This window comes from Moschus berezovskii, chromosome 1 (assembly GCF_049115385.1).
Source record: "Moschus berezovskii isolate FMDL1 chromosome 1, NW_MosBer_1.0, whole genome shotgun sequence".
Taxonomy (NCBI): domain Eukaryota; kingdom Metazoa; phylum Chordata; class Mammalia; order Artiodactyla; family Moschidae; genus Moschus; species Moschus berezovskii.
The window spans coordinates 91,235,276-91,250,344 of NC_142460.1; the positions used below are offsets into that span (position 1 = coordinate 91,235,276).

The 15,069-nt window shown below is 48.4% G+C and overlaps 1 protein-coding gene across 5 annotated transcripts in view; it reads right to left on the minus strand.

Annotated features, from left to right (window-relative positions):
- Positions 1-15,069, minus strand: part of SLC12A8 (solute carrier family 12 member 8) — a 149,717-nt gene that overhangs the window by 116,789 nt on the left and 17,859 nt on the right. For all 5 annotated transcript variants that reach the window (XM_055397487.2, XM_055397568.2, XM_088837697.1 and 2 more), the window contains exons 3-4: positions 6,253-6,399; positions 1,114-1,305 (exon numbers count right to left, since the gene is read on the minus strand). In XM_055397487.2, coding sequence (XP_055253462.2) covers positions 1,114-1,305; positions 6,253-6,399 — 339 coding nt within the window. The remainder of the gene's footprint in view (positions 1-1,113; positions 1,306-6,252; positions 6,400-15,069) is intronic.

The following is a 15,069-nucleotide window of genomic DNA, read 5'->3' on the forward strand; positions in this document are numbered from 1 at the left end:
CTTGTCTGTAGTATCTGCTTCAAGAGCTGAGCTTTCTGTCTACCCCAGGAAGCAGGGGAAGTGAGGACTGCTGTTTGTCCCTCTTGCAGCCTGCTTGGCTATAAAACAAAGTAAAAAAAAAAAAAATCAGTATATAAATCCCTGGGGTAATAAAGTAAACTGACTGTTTATTGCTCACCTCCCAAACTACCCTGCTTAAAAAGCTTTCTCCGTAAAGGCAAGGGGTTTTTAAGAGTGCACTGACCATGTGTCTGCCTTCCACGCATCTGTCCTACACATACACACACACAGAGCTTTGTGCTGTTGGAGAATCAGATGTATTTTTGCTACAATATCCTGCCCCTGCTGCTTCAAAATAAAAGGAATGGACTGATGCTTCCTTTGAGGAGACTCTTGTACTCTTAGACAGATTCTTTTCTTTAAACTATTTTTTAAGCCACCCACCACCCTTTGCACCATCATTAAAGCCTTTTTCAGTCCAAGAAGTCTTCACAAAGACCTGCTTCTTAATGTCTGCACTTGTTTCCTCAGCGCGAGGTCACCATCTCTGTGTTTTGGCTAAACACGCTTCAGTACTTCTCCCTCCTCAGTGGTTTTCTGAGGGCCTCCGTCCACCCCGGTGAGGGGCCCCCTCATTAGTATTCTCCTTCTCAGACAGGGCGTCCACACAGGGGCTTTCAGCCTCCCTCTTGAGGCCGTCAAGTCATCAATAAGCCTAGAGCTCCGGTTCATTTGAGAACTGTCTGCTTCTAGGGAAGTCCCTGGCACGGGCGAAATGTCCCCTTTTCAGTGTAAAAGTGCCCCGGGGACTAGGCCACCCAGCTGCCATTCGGGCTCCGGCCACTGCTATGCACCCCCTCCCCAGAACAGGCTGTAAGGATGGCCGCAGCCCGCACCTCACTGCAGCAGCAGGCTCCAGGGGCAGCGGTGGCGGAGGAGGCGGAGGCTTGGAGACTGCTGGTTGGGGCGCTGGACCGGAGCCCGGCTCCGCCCTGAGCTCCCGCAGCTACCCGCCTGCCTCTCAGGCCAGCGCGGGGCAAGGGGCCGGTGGAGCGTGGTCGAGAAGGCCGGCAGAGGGCAAGTCAAGGGGAGCCGGTCCGCAGGCGGCCTCACCTGTCCAAACACATACAGCAGCCCGACGGTGCCTCCCGTCCGCCCGCCGAGGGCCGCGGCGATCATGGAGTACACGCCGCCGCTGCCCGCACCGCAGTGCTCCGCAACCCCGATGCCGGACAGCACGGTGACCAGGGCCACCAGGGCGACGAAGGACACCAGAAACACGCCCGCGAGCACGCCGGTGTTTCCCTGCATGGGGAGAGCAAGGAGCCAGGTCAGAGTCAGGGCAGCGGGGAGCACTGACCACCACCCCCACGCCCTCACAGGTGAGCCCGCTGGGAGAAGGCAGAGGCAGCACCACAGGCCTGAGGCCTGCAAGAAACTCCAGGTGGGCCGTGTTCTCACGGCAAACTCTGAGAGACTTCCAAGCCCTGACAAGTCAAGTCAAAGCCACTTCCTACCCCCAGGAGGCCCCTCCTGGTCTGTCCCCATCCCCTCCCTCCCATCCCTCAGCCGACATTCCCCTACAGACACACTGGGTGCCCCAGTGGTGACCTCACTGCTGCCTCACCTCCACCCTCCTACCCGTGAGGTTCCCGCCTGTAACGCCTTCCTGTCCACTCCTCTTCCCTGACAGGTTGACCCCAATGCAGCCTTTATGACAGGGTCCATTTCCTTCTCCAGGAAGTTGTCCCCTTCCTCTGGGCTCCAGCAGTACCCAGGGCTTAGTGCCCATCCCAGCACCTGTCCTACTGAGTCTGTTTCCAAGCCCATCTCACCTCTGGGCTTGTACTCCAGGAGAGCAGGATTAGGTCTGGGGAGGGGGCGGTTTCCTTGCTGTTTGCATTGCTCTTTCATCTGTGTGCATGGGGCACAGCTACTCTATCTACTCTTTTCTCGCTCCTCTGACATTTAAACGTACTTATCATCTGAAAGTTATCTGAGTGTTTAGAAGTTCAATGCATTGAAAAATTGGTTAATTTATATGAAATACCTTTTATAAATGAGTAAAGAAGCATTGTTGGAGAAGACTCCTGAGAGTCCCTTGGACTGCAAGGAGATCAAACCAGTCAATCGTAAAGGAAATCAACCCTGAATATTCCTTGGAAGGACTAATGCTGAAGCTCCAATACTTTGGCCACCTGATACGAAGAGCCAGCTCATTAGAAAAGGCCCTGATGCTGGGAACGATTGAAGGCAGGCAGAGAAGGGGATGACAGGGGATGAGATGGTTGGATAACATCACCGACTCAGTGGACAAGAGTTTGAGCAAACACTGGGAGACGGTGAATGACAGGAAGCCTGGTGCTACAATCCATGTGGTCACTAAGGGTTGGATATGACTGAGCGACTGAACAAGAAAAGCAGTGTGTGGCGGGGTGGATTTTCAGCTGAGAGTAACGCCATACCAAGCAAAACTATGATTCTATTAATAGAGAAGGGGAAAAAATGGATTTAAAGTTTGTCACAGTAAACTATAGGGTACCTAAAGGATTAGGTTTTATTCTGTTATGTTTTATTCAGGAAGTTACTTATTTTGTTGATTTTATATTTTTAATGAAGTTATACTATTATCTTCCTTTGTTTTTGCGTTCTTGTCTACATGGGATAATTTTTTAAAAGTCTGTATCAATCTTTAAGTTTTCATACCAAAACTGCCACTATAACATTTTTCAAATTACAAATATGCTGCCAAATTATTCTTTAGAATTAATATTTTCTATTTAAAAATTACTTGGGTATGACCTCTACTTTATGTTATCCCCTAAAAGCTCTACTTTATTTTTGGCATTTCACATTTACCTTTATTTCCATGTTCAAATATGATTTTTCAGGCAAAACTAATGTCAGAATTGAAAAGGAGAGATCGCTTTAGGGCACAAGGATGTATTTGTGTGGCAGCAGCCTCAAAGATGGTCCTGGTGATCCCCACGTCCAGGCATTCGTGTGCTTGTGCAGTCTGCTTCCCTGAGTGGGGGCTGGGTGGCGTGACTCACTGTCAGTGAGCGGAGCCCTGCAGCAGTGATGAGACAGCACTTGGGAGATGAAGGTATGAGAAGACCACGCCTTGCATCTTGGGCACTTGCTTCCTCACTCTCTAGGTTGTTGGCCCTGGGGGAGGCTAGCTGCAGGTATTGCGACAGCACTGTGCAGAGGCCAACATGACAAAGTCTGACAACAACCTCATCGTGATCTTAGCAACAGACCCTCTGCCAGTGGAGCCTTCAGGTGAAACTGTAGCCCTGACTGACAGCTCGGCTGCAATCCCATCAGAAAGCCTGAGCCAGAGGCAGCCAGCTAAGTTGCTCATGGATCTCTGAACCACAGTAACAACCAGATAAATACAAATTTGTGACTTCAAGCTGCTAAGTACTGGAGTAATTTTTTATGCAGCAATAGATGACAACTTATATAAGTTTACTTCACTTGGGAGATGGGACCAACACTTCTAGATAGCCACTTCTCAAAAATAATCACCCAGCAGAAAAGTTAAGAGGAGGCCCTAAGATTTAAGAATCGAGGTGGAGAATGCCTGTCCTTTCCTCCCTCCACTATTCTGCAATCATCCCCTGCGGAAGGCAGAACCCAGGGGCCCAGGCTGTCACTGCCAGGCCTTCCTCTGCCACAGCAGGCAGGTGGCTGGGCCTCCCTGGGACACAGGCTGGAGGTGCTGGGCAGAGGGGTGGTACCCAGGAAGGGGAAAAGCCAGAGCTCGATCCCAGAAGCCTGACAATGCCTGCCGGCACAAGGCATCTGAACTGGAGGCATTGTGCTTTGAAAGGACTCCCCTGCAAGTTATGGAGGAGTATGAGAGGTGGGGATTCACACCATCCACATCAGAGAGGTTGCTAAACTTGCTCAAGCATTCCATACATTAATAAAGAAAACTTTCAGACCCACTTTCAGACTCTGGTTAAAGGTAGAACCTGAAGCTACGGACCTGGGTATGGAGGAGAGCAAGCGCTGAGGAAGGGCTGGCCTCACCCAGCCTCCTGTGAGGGCTGAGAATCCCATACACCCCACTACAGTGAAGCGCTCATCCCCTAGAATTTACAGATGTGACAGTTCATGTTATGTGCCAGCTTGGCTAGATTATAATGACCAGTTTTTTGTCAAATACTAGTCTTGAAGTTGCTATAAATGTATTTTTAAGATGTGTTTAACATGTACAATCAGTTGACTTTAAGTAAAAGAAATTACGTAATATGGGTAGTTCTCATGCAGTCAGTTGAAGGCCTTAAGAGCAAAGACCGAGGTTTCCCAAAAAATAAGGAATTTGGTCTCCAGACTGCAACATATAAGTTTCTAAGTTTTCAACTCAAAAACCTACAACTCAATTCTTACCTGCATCTCACTTAGCCTACAGATTTTGGACTTGCCAGCCCCCATAATCACATAAGCCAAACTCTGACAATAAACACATGCACACACCTCTCTCTACCTCTGTGAGATGACAGAAAATATACACAGCCATCCCTCAGTATCCCCAAGGGATTAATTCCAGGACTGCTCTCAGATACCAAAATCTATGAGTGCTCAGTTTCCATAGTCAGCCCTCCCTAACCAATTTCACATCCACAGATTCAGTCAACAGTGGAACATGTAGTACTGTAGTATTTACTGAAAAAAATCCAAGTATAAATGGAGTGTGTCGTTCAAACTCATATTGTTCAGGGGTCAACTGCATATTGGTCTCTGCACCTGGTTTCTGGAACAAAGTCCCTGAAAGTTTGTCATTTCTCCAATGACAAGGGCACCAGGAACATCTGTCATTCTAATATTAGTGTTGGACCCCATCCCTTAGGCTAGTGGCTCAGATGGTAAAGAATCTGTCTGCAGTGCAGGAGACCCGGGTTCAATCCCTGGGTCAGGAAGATCCCCTGGAGAAGGAAATGGCAACCCACTCCAGTATTCTTGCCTGGAGAATCCCATGGACAGAGAAGCCTGGCAGCTACAGTCCATGGGGTCACAAAGAGTCGGACACGTCTGAGCAACTAACAGTTTTTCACTTTCCATCCCTGACCCAGGGCTACTAAAACCCTTGTAAACTCCTAAGGGATAAGAGCCCTAGGAGCATCTCTTGTTCTAACAAGGCAGCTGTGAGTGCGTTCCTGGGTGGGGATTAGTCACCAGAAAGACCAGGCCATGATTAGAAGCTTGGAGTTTCCACCACCACCACCACCCTCAACATGTACATACACTTCTCTAGAGAGGGGAAAGAGGCTGGAAATGGAATCAGTAATGGGTCAGGTATGCTGAAGTTATAAAAATCCCCAAGGTCTGGGGTTCAGAAAGTTTCCAGGTAGGTGAACACATCCACATACCGGGGGGGTGATACACTTCAGCTCTACGATGATAGAAACTCCTGCTCCTCGGAACCTGCAGACCTTGCCCTATGGATCTCTTCATCTGTCTATAAATCTATATCTTTTATCATATCCTTTAATAATCTAGTAAACATAAGTGTTTCCCTGAGTTCTGTGAGCTGCTCTAGCAAGTGAACTGAATCTGGGGGAGGTGTCAGGGAAAGCCCTGAAGCACAGGGGCAACCTGGACTTGTGACTGGCAGCTGAAGTAGGTGGGGGCAGCTTCACGGGACTGAGCCCTTAACCTGTGCGATATGATGCTCTCTCCAGGTAGACAGTGTTGGAATTGAGTTAAATTGTAGGACACTCAGCTGGTGTTACAGAATTGCTTGGGGAGCGAAAAAAAAAAAAACACATATCTGGTGACCAGTAGTGTCAGAAGTGAAGTGAAAGCAAAGAGAAATGTACATAGTGTGGAGGACTGCAGGCCTTTACAGTTCCCTCTGCCTCTCCCGGTGGGGCATCAGACAAGTCACAGATCAGCAGGAAGGCTGGAGAGGGTCACAAACTGGAGGCAAACCTGCCATCAGTCTGCTTTCTCTGACCCACCTGTAGTCCCACCCGAGACGCATCCTGACTTCCGTGTTCTCATTTTTGTAGCTGAATCCGTGGTGAGGCTTCCACACGAACCTCTGCCTGAGGCCCAGGTTCTCAGGATTCTCACTTAAAGAGCAATGCGAGCTACTCCATGTGCTTGATCTTGTTTCCTGTCTCTGGAGCATCTATGCTTTAAGAATCTGTCGAGCACTCTGTGGAATACCCAAGGGAGACAGAGCTTTCCACGTCCCAGGCCCAGAAGAGGCTCCAGGGCTACCAGCTCATCACTCACCACCAGCCAGCCGGTCCTTAAGAAAAGGACAACCCCAAAAATGTTGATCATGCAGGAGGTGAACACACCGTCCCAGGTCCCGAACAGCACTGGCTCCCATACAAACAGCTGGATCTTCCACCAGGGTTGGGGCTGGGCCAGGGCCTCCTGAAAACAGGGCACACAGCAGTCAACTCAACAGCAGTGGGGGTTGGGGGGATGCTGGGAGAAGTCAGCTTTCAAGCTCTGCGTTTCGCCACGCACACAGCCTGTGCACACTGCCATTCCTATGCCCGCATGCAGCACAGACGTGAACTTTGTTCCCTCTCCTCCCCCCTCTGGAGACTGTTTCCTAGCCTCTTTGTGGGCAGTGTGGCCACATGACAGTTCCAGCCACTGGGATGTGGGCAAGCCGGGGATGCTAGGCTCCAGCTCAGACAGTGGTCACGAGCTTTGGGTGATGCTACCCTCCCTCTCAGTCCTCTGTTCCTGGGGGGGAACAGCAGCTTCCAGCAGTTACTGGTCTTTGGGGAACCTTACTTTACATAACTTTTTGTTGCTCCCACCCCTCTAACACTTCTGTAATGAACTCTGTATGCTAAATTCCCTGTTTAAAAAACCTAGGGCAGTGTCTGTGTTCCTCATTGAACATGAGCTGAGACAGTGATCCCTAAGTGCCCTTTCACCCCAGACCACAGAATCCCAAGGCATCGTTTGGCAGTTGTCTGGAATGAAGGCTAACAAGTGGTGAAACAGACGCTTTGCTCATTTTTCCAATTCAAAAATAACAAAGGCACTTATAGAAGACTCATACAGAAACTCTTTACTAGAAAGACTAAAACTTATGGAAATGATCTTAAAATCAGTAGCCACTCATACTAGGAACTGCTTCTGCATAGGTTTGGTAATTAAATTCAAACCTCACTAGAGTCTTCCAATGGCCTCCAATTGCCACAGCAGTGATGACTGATTCTCACCTGGGGACTGGGGAGAGAGGCACCCAGTTAAGACCCACTGTGAGCAGTAAGCCTAAGCTCATGTATGTGAGCTGTAACTTCAGAGAGAAGGCAGGAAGGTCAAGTGACAGGGAAATCGGAGGTCCAGAGTCAGGGGCAGGGCCCCTGAACATCTGAGAACAGTGGGTGTGCCTATGATCTAGGACCAAGCCCAGTGTCCAGCTATACTCAGTTAAAACAGGACAGGATACCAGCTTCCTGCCTTGTACCGTGCACCGACAGAGGAAGAAAGGGCCTCGAATAATCATCAGGGACATCAACGAAGCCACAGGGGACAGATGGGCCGGGGGGCTCCTTCGAGTGTCTGACAGTCCCTGACACCAGCTGGAATGCCTTTCATCTCCGTGTATTTCTGTTCATCTGTCTTTAGCAAACTACTAATGAACAATCTCCTGAAAGTCAATAAACATGAGAACAGTGATCATGGTTCAGAGCGAAGACCCTGCCAACCTATGCTTGTCTTCAAACAAATGGGACCGAGGGATCTTGGCGTAAGTAGAATAAGACTGCTTTCCAGGATCTTAATCTCAAAACCCAGGACCTGGCCCAACTTCCTGTCTCTACTTATGTTCACTTCCTACCATGGCTTGTTGCAGGTCTGTTATTTATTAGAAACAGTCATAACAATAGCAACAAGGTGTAATAACTTAGTGGTTTCAGCTTCCACACCAATTCCCTTCACGGGTGCTCACATCACCCCCGAGGCAGGCAGGGAGGGGGCCCCTGTCTATAGCCCGCTGAGGAAAGAGCGCCCAGGAGAAGGTCCACAGCTGGATTGCCGTTCCCCAACCCAGACTGTAAAACCTGCACCATAGCTCACTTGCTCTTTTCTCTCCTAAATTTCACTCTTTATGATACAATTTCTAACACCTGGACTTTGCTTAAGTACTGGTGGCTCAGTGGTAAAGAATCTGTCTGCCAATGCAGGAAAGCCCTGGGTTGGGAAGATCTCCTAAAGAAGGAAATGGAAACCCACTCCAGTATTCTCGCCTGAAAAATCCCACGGACAGAAGAGCCTGGTGGGCTACAGTCCATGTGGCTACAAAAGAGCCAGACACGACTTAGTGACTCAACAACAGCATCTGCTTTATCCCTAAAATTCCTGTTGTGATTCTAGAAATTTTAATTATCATTCATCACAGTCTTCATATTTCCACTCTGAAGGGCTGTTTTGCTTATTTGTTTAGTTACCTAATAGGATATGAAAAGTCTTTGACTCCCCAGACCTCATTGGACTAAGCCAGCCTTAAAGATGCCGCACACATGAATGAGGCAGAAATTTTAGGAGATCTTCAACCTCAGAAAGGCACGCATGGTTTGAAATGAGTTTGGCGGCCCCAGTGTTGACCTTGTAGGAGAGTGCTAGCCAGAGAGAGACAGCTCAAACCAGCTCCCTTGCATAACAACAGCATGGTCCCAGGGCTGGTACAGTTCTTACACCAGTTTCAATGTGTATGTGTTTGCCCCTCATCAAGCAAGTCTGTGATACCAGTTATGTGTCCTGTAATTCAACTCAGTTCTGACACCATCTAACCAGAGATGGTGTCATCCCACAATGGAGGGCTCAGTCTCAGTTCAGTTCAGTTCAGTCGCTCAGTCGTATCTGACTCTTTGCGACCCCATGAACCACAGCACGCCAAGCCTCCCTGTCCATCACCAACTCCTGGAGTTCACTCAAACTCATGTCCATCGAGTCGGTGATGCCATCCAGCCATCTCATTCACTGCCGTCCCTGTCTCCTCCTACCCTCAATCCCTCCTAGCATCAGACTCTTTTCCAGTGAGTCAACTTGTCGCATGAGGTGGCCAAAGTATTGGAGTTTCAGCTTTAGCATCAGTCCTTCCAATGAACACCCAGGATTAATCTCTTTTAGAATGGACTGGTTGGATTTCCTTGCAGTCCAAGGGACTCTCAAAAGTCTTCTCCAGCACCACAGTTCAAAAGCATCAATTCTTCGCCGCTCAGCTTTCTTCACAGTCCAACTCTCACATCCATACATGACCACGGGAAAAACCATAGCCTTGACTATATGGACCTTGGTTGGCAAAGTAATGTCTCTGCTTTTCAATATGCTATCTAGGCTGGTCATAACTTTCCTTCCAAGGAGCAAGCGTCTTTTAATTTCATGGCTGCAATCAGCATCCGAAGTGATCTTGGAGCCCAAAAAAATAAAGTCTGACACTGTTTCCACTGTTTCCCCATCTATTTCCCATGAAGTGATGGGACCACATGCCATGACCTTCGTTTTCTGAATGTTGAGCTTCAAGCCAACCTTTTCACTCTCCTCTTTCACTTTCATCAAGAGGGCTTTGAGTTCCTCTTCACTTTCTGCCGTAAGGATGGTGTCATCTGCATCAGTTCAGTTCAGTCGCTCAGTCGTGTCCGACTCTCCGCGACCCCATGAATCACAGCACGCCAGGCCTCCCTGTCAATCACCAACTCCCGGAGTACACTCAAACTCATGTCCACAGAGTCGGTGATGCCATCCAGCCATCTCATTCTCCGTCGTCCCCTTCTCCTCCCGCCCCCAACCTTTCCCAGCATCAGAGTCTTTTCCAGTGAGTCAACTCGTCGCATGAGGTGGCCAAAGTATTGCAGTTTCAGCTTTAGCATCAGTCCCTCCAATGAACATCCAGGATTGATCTCCCTTAGAATGGACTGGTTGGATCTCCTTGCAGTATAAGGGACTCTCAAGAGTCTTCTCCAACACCACAGTTCAAAAGCATCGATTCTTTGGCGATCAGCCTTCTTCACAGTCCAACTCTCACATCCATACATGACCACGGGAAAAACCATTGCCTTGACTAGACGGACCTTGGTTGGCAAAGTAATGTCTCTGCTTTTTAATATACTATCAAGGTTGGTCATAACTTTCCTTCCAAGGAGCAAGCGTCTTTTAATTTCATGGCTGCAATCAGCATCTGCAGTGATTTTGGAGCCCCAAAAAATAAAGTCTGACACTGTTTCCACTGTTTTTCCATCTATTTCCCATGAAGTGATGGGACCAGATGCCATGATCTTTGTTTTCTGAATGTTGAGCTTCAAGCCAACCTTTTCACTCTCCTCTTTCACTTTCATCAAGAGGCTTTTGAGTTCCTCTTCACTTTCTGCCATAAGGGTAGTGTCATCTGCATATCTGAGGTTATTGATATTTCTCCCAGCAATCTTGATTCCAGCTTATGCTTCTTCCAGCCCAGCGTTCCTCATGATGTACTCTGCATATAAGTTAAATAAGCAAGGTGACAATATACAACCTTGACGTACACCTTTTCCTATTTGGAACCAGTCTGTTGTTCCATGTCCAGTTCTAACTGTTGCTTCCTGACCTGCATACAGGTTTCTCAAGAGGCAGGTCAGGTGGTCTGGGATTCCCATCTCTTTCAGAATTTTCCATAGTTTATTGTGATCCACACAGTCAAAGGCTTTGGCATAGTCAATGAAGCAGAAATAGATGTTTTTCTGAAACTCTCTTGCTTTCTCCATGATCCAGCGGATGTTGGCAATTTGATCTCTGGTGCCTCTGCCTTTTCTAAAACCTGCTTGAACATCTGGGAGTTCACGGTTTACATACTGCTGAAGCCTGGCTTGGAGAATTTTGAGCATGACTTCACTAGCGTGTGAGATGAGTGCAATTGTGCGGTAGTTTGAGCATTCTTTGGCATTGCCTTTCAGTCTAGCAGATGCCAATTCCAAATTCAGGCTGTAATCTGTGTTTACCTGGGAAGGTAAACAGTTTCCCAGGGGCTGTTGATCAGAGGTTCCCACCACCCACTTCCTGGGTTCAATTCATTTGTTAGAGCAGCTCACAGAACTCAGAGATCACCAGCTTATCATGGAAGGCTAGAACTCAGAAACCACCAGATGGCGGAGATGCCCAGGGTGAGACTGGGGAAGAGCCTGGGACATCCACACCTTCCTCCAGGGCAGCACCCTCGCTGCATCTCCATGTGCTCACCAAGCCAGAGGCTCTCGAAACCCTCTTTTTTGGTTTTCTTAGGAGGCTTCATCACATAGTCATGACTGATTAAATCACTGGTCACTGGCGACTGATTTAACCTCCAACTCTTTCCCCTCCCCTTAAAGTTCCAACCCTCTAATCACATGGTTGGTTCCCCTAAAAACAGCCCCCATCCTCAGGTGATTCTAAAAGTCACCTCATTAATATAAACCCAGTTGTGCTTGAAATGCATTTGTTATAAATATCAAGACATTTTATCACTTTTATCACTTAGGGAATTCCAAGGGTTTTAGGAGCTCTGTGCCAAATACATATTAGCATGAAAGTGAAAAAGTGAAAGTGTTAGTCGCTCAGTCGTGTCCTGCTCTTTGCGACCCTGTGGACTGTAGCCCGCCAGGCTCCTCTGTCCATGGAAATCTCCAGGCAAGAATACTCGAGTGGGTTGCCATTTCCTTCACCAGGGATCTTGCCAACCCAGGGATAGAACCCGGGTCTCCTGCATTGCAGGCAAACTCTTTACCATCTGAGAGACCATGGAAGCCCATATTTATCATAAATAACAGTATCCCAACCCTGCCCTCTGTCTGTCCTGCCAGCTCTCTAAGTATCCCCAGGTCTTTCTCAGACAGGCTGCAGGCAGAGCCACGTCCTCAGCATATGCAGACCTCCAACCAGAGGACAGAGAATCAGCTTTTCCCCACACTTGGGGGTCTCAAACCCAACTCCCTCCTTTATGGGAGGTTAAGGAACCCCTGCTCATCTACAGTACCTTCTCCCACAGAGGCTGTGGCCCACAGACACTTCCTTTGTGCCTCTGCCCAGTCATTTCTGGTGCCCAGAGGAAGGCAATGGAATCACTGGGTGATAGGGGTGATAGCTGGGCCAGTTCTGGGCTATCTTGTGATTGGCACCAACTGTTGATAACTCTCTTAGAACCTCACTGTCTTCAGATTTGGATCCCAGTCATCTATTCCAAAATAACAGGAGTATCGTTCAGTGCTCTACAGCACAGACATAACAGGTTGTGGGGAAAGGCAGATGGCAGTAAGACAGTGTGTGTGCCCAGCAGTGAGGTTTCTGGGAGACAGGGGTGGAGGCTAAGGAAGAAGAGAAAGCAAAGCAAGAGGGGCAAAGCATCCCTCGGAAAGGGCCCACAGACATGCTCAAGGGGCGGCTTCCTCTCTTCCTTGAGGCCCCTCAGGTGGACACTTGGCAGGTTCTGAGGCACAGCAAGTTGGAGTCTGGCCCCAGGTGATCACACCTGCGTGACGCTTGTTGCTAGGGCTTCCCTTCCTGGCCTCCCAGAACAAGGAGCCAGGGCCTGGTCCTGCTGAGCCGAGGGCTGAAACCACACTGGAGACACCACAGCTGCAGGGTGGGCGTTTTAGTTCTGAAGTAGAAGTCTTTCTCTTGTGAGTAGAGAATCTTCGCTCTTCAGCAGAACATCTGGGAAGGCAGGGAAACCGCACCCTGAAATGTGTCCTGAGTGGGACACATGTGGCTTCCGGCGTGCAACAAGCAGAGCTGAGGAGACAGAGAGAAGCTCTGCCACAGGCGGCCATGCAAGCTCCCGCCCTGGAGCCTTCCTCTCAGACAGCCACCTCCCTCCCACAGGCCACCAAGCAGGCCTGAGCGAGCACACCTGAAATGTGAGATGACACCTCTTCTTTCTTCCAGCAGCTGGAGAAAAAGAATCTGGCTTCTGCCCACTTGGGTCAGCAGTGGGTCAGAGCAGGACATGACCTGGCCCTCCCTCCCAAAGACTGGTTCTCCCCGGAGCACACACATACGCCAGCAGCTTGCTCTCTGAATGCTAGTTATTTAATTATCAATCGCACATCAGAGAAGATCCCAAGCTGCTGCTGGCCTGTGACCCAGTGGGCAGAGTGGGCACCAGCCACATTCCTCTCCTCTGACTCTGAATAAGCACCACAGGCAGAGCTGGGTAGGGGGGCAGCAGGCTTCACGGCCACGGCCACCTGTGGGCGACGCAGGTAGCAACATACCTGCCTCAAGGGGGGCTGCACACTTCAGATGAGATGATAATTGTGAAAGGTTTTTTCGTAAGCATGAAGCACATCAGGCAGTTTTAAACATGGGTGAGGATTTCTTCAGGGCAGTTGAGAGGGAAAGGAAAGATGTCTAATTGACTGTACCTCTTCTATTAACCCAGCCTACCTGGCCTCATGTTTCAAGTGAATCCTCACTCTGCAGCTCAGCCCCAGGGTTGGGGCAGCTGGCATCTTCTCTGTTACACTAGGAGTTTGAGAATGGGCATCCGATCAGCGCTCTGCTACGAGACTGATGCTGCTCGTGGAAACTGCTCCAGAGGGGAAGTGGCAAGGACCCATCAGGAGTGGCCAAAGTCTGATTTCCTTGGATCTGAATCTGGGCAGCACCCTTGGTCAATATTGATGTAGTCATTCTTAGCAACGTGAGATCTTCGTGGCTGTGTGGAAATCTACATGGAGTGAGTTCAAAAGCCAGCGTCTCCCTAACAGTAGCTCCAGATGCTTGATCTGTGTTCTTTCCATCCTGTGCATGCTGATCCTGGTCCAAGGCTAGGAATCTCTCAAGGCACAACCTGGTCATAGAACCATATAGGCAGAGGAGTGACAAGACCCTCAGATGCTGTGAAAATGTTGATGCCGGTGGAAATTCCTGATGAGGTTCTGCCTCTTAGAGTCACACAGCAGAAGCTCATTCCCCACAGAGCAGCCACTTCTGCACTCAGAATGCACAACCCAAAGACACTATGCCCTGGACACCTAATACCATCCCACATATCTAAATTCCCACCTAAACAAGAGCTTCCCCTTCCCTTCCCAGTCTCCTTGACAAGAGGACAGAAGCTTCCTGCAAGACTCAGGATGTCTCTAGTCAATCTACCTCGACTTAATTTCAGGAGAACAAACACAGGCCCTAATGCCCTTCACCAGTAACAGGCAAACTTGCTAAATATCAACTGCAAAAGATTTATTCTTCTAGGTGACTCAGTGAATCAGATCATACTATACTCATTCAAGAATTCCTATGTACTAAGTACTTTTGACTTTTGGAATCACATAATGTTTTACATACTCAAACAAAATCAAATCAAATCAACAGGATGAGAGAGAAAAATTTAAGAATGCAGAGAGAAACAAATTAACCTAACTATTTCTAATGAAAAACATAACTACACTGAAGGTGGAAAAAAAACAGCAGAGTAACTTTCGAACATGTTATTTTGAGTATATGCTTTTAGTCTAAAGACAAATAACTACAAACTAATACAAATTCTAGGCTTCCCTGGTGGCTCAGAGGTAAAGCCAATGCAGGAGTCACGGGCTTGATCCCTGGATTGGGAAGATCCCCTGGAGAAGGAAACTGGACCCCACTCCGGTATTCTTGCCTGGGAGATCATACGGACAGAGGAGCATGGCAGGCTACAGTCCACAGTGTTACAGAGTCGGACACGACTTAGCAACTGAGCACACGTGCAACACATATTCTAGAAAGTTTGTTTTTTGCAGGGGTAGGAGTTAATCTACTTTCCATCAATTATAGGATTGAGCAAATAAGTAAATATATTGACAGTCAAGTTTCTCACTGTTGGAGAAGGCAGTTAAAACTAAGCGGTGATAAATTAGAATGAGAGGCATCAATTTGAATTCATAGTTTTTAATATGCAGAGGAAGATAGAAATATATATTCCTTCTGTCTACTTAAAGGGTCTACAAGGTAAGACATCCCAGTAGCAATGAACAGATCTAACATCCAGATCTTGGTCTTTAAATACCATTTCTCACCTTACTGAGCCAGAGCTCTTTGGAGGAATAGCTGATTCAGGGCCAAGGCAGAGAAAATACAAAATGAGCCTAG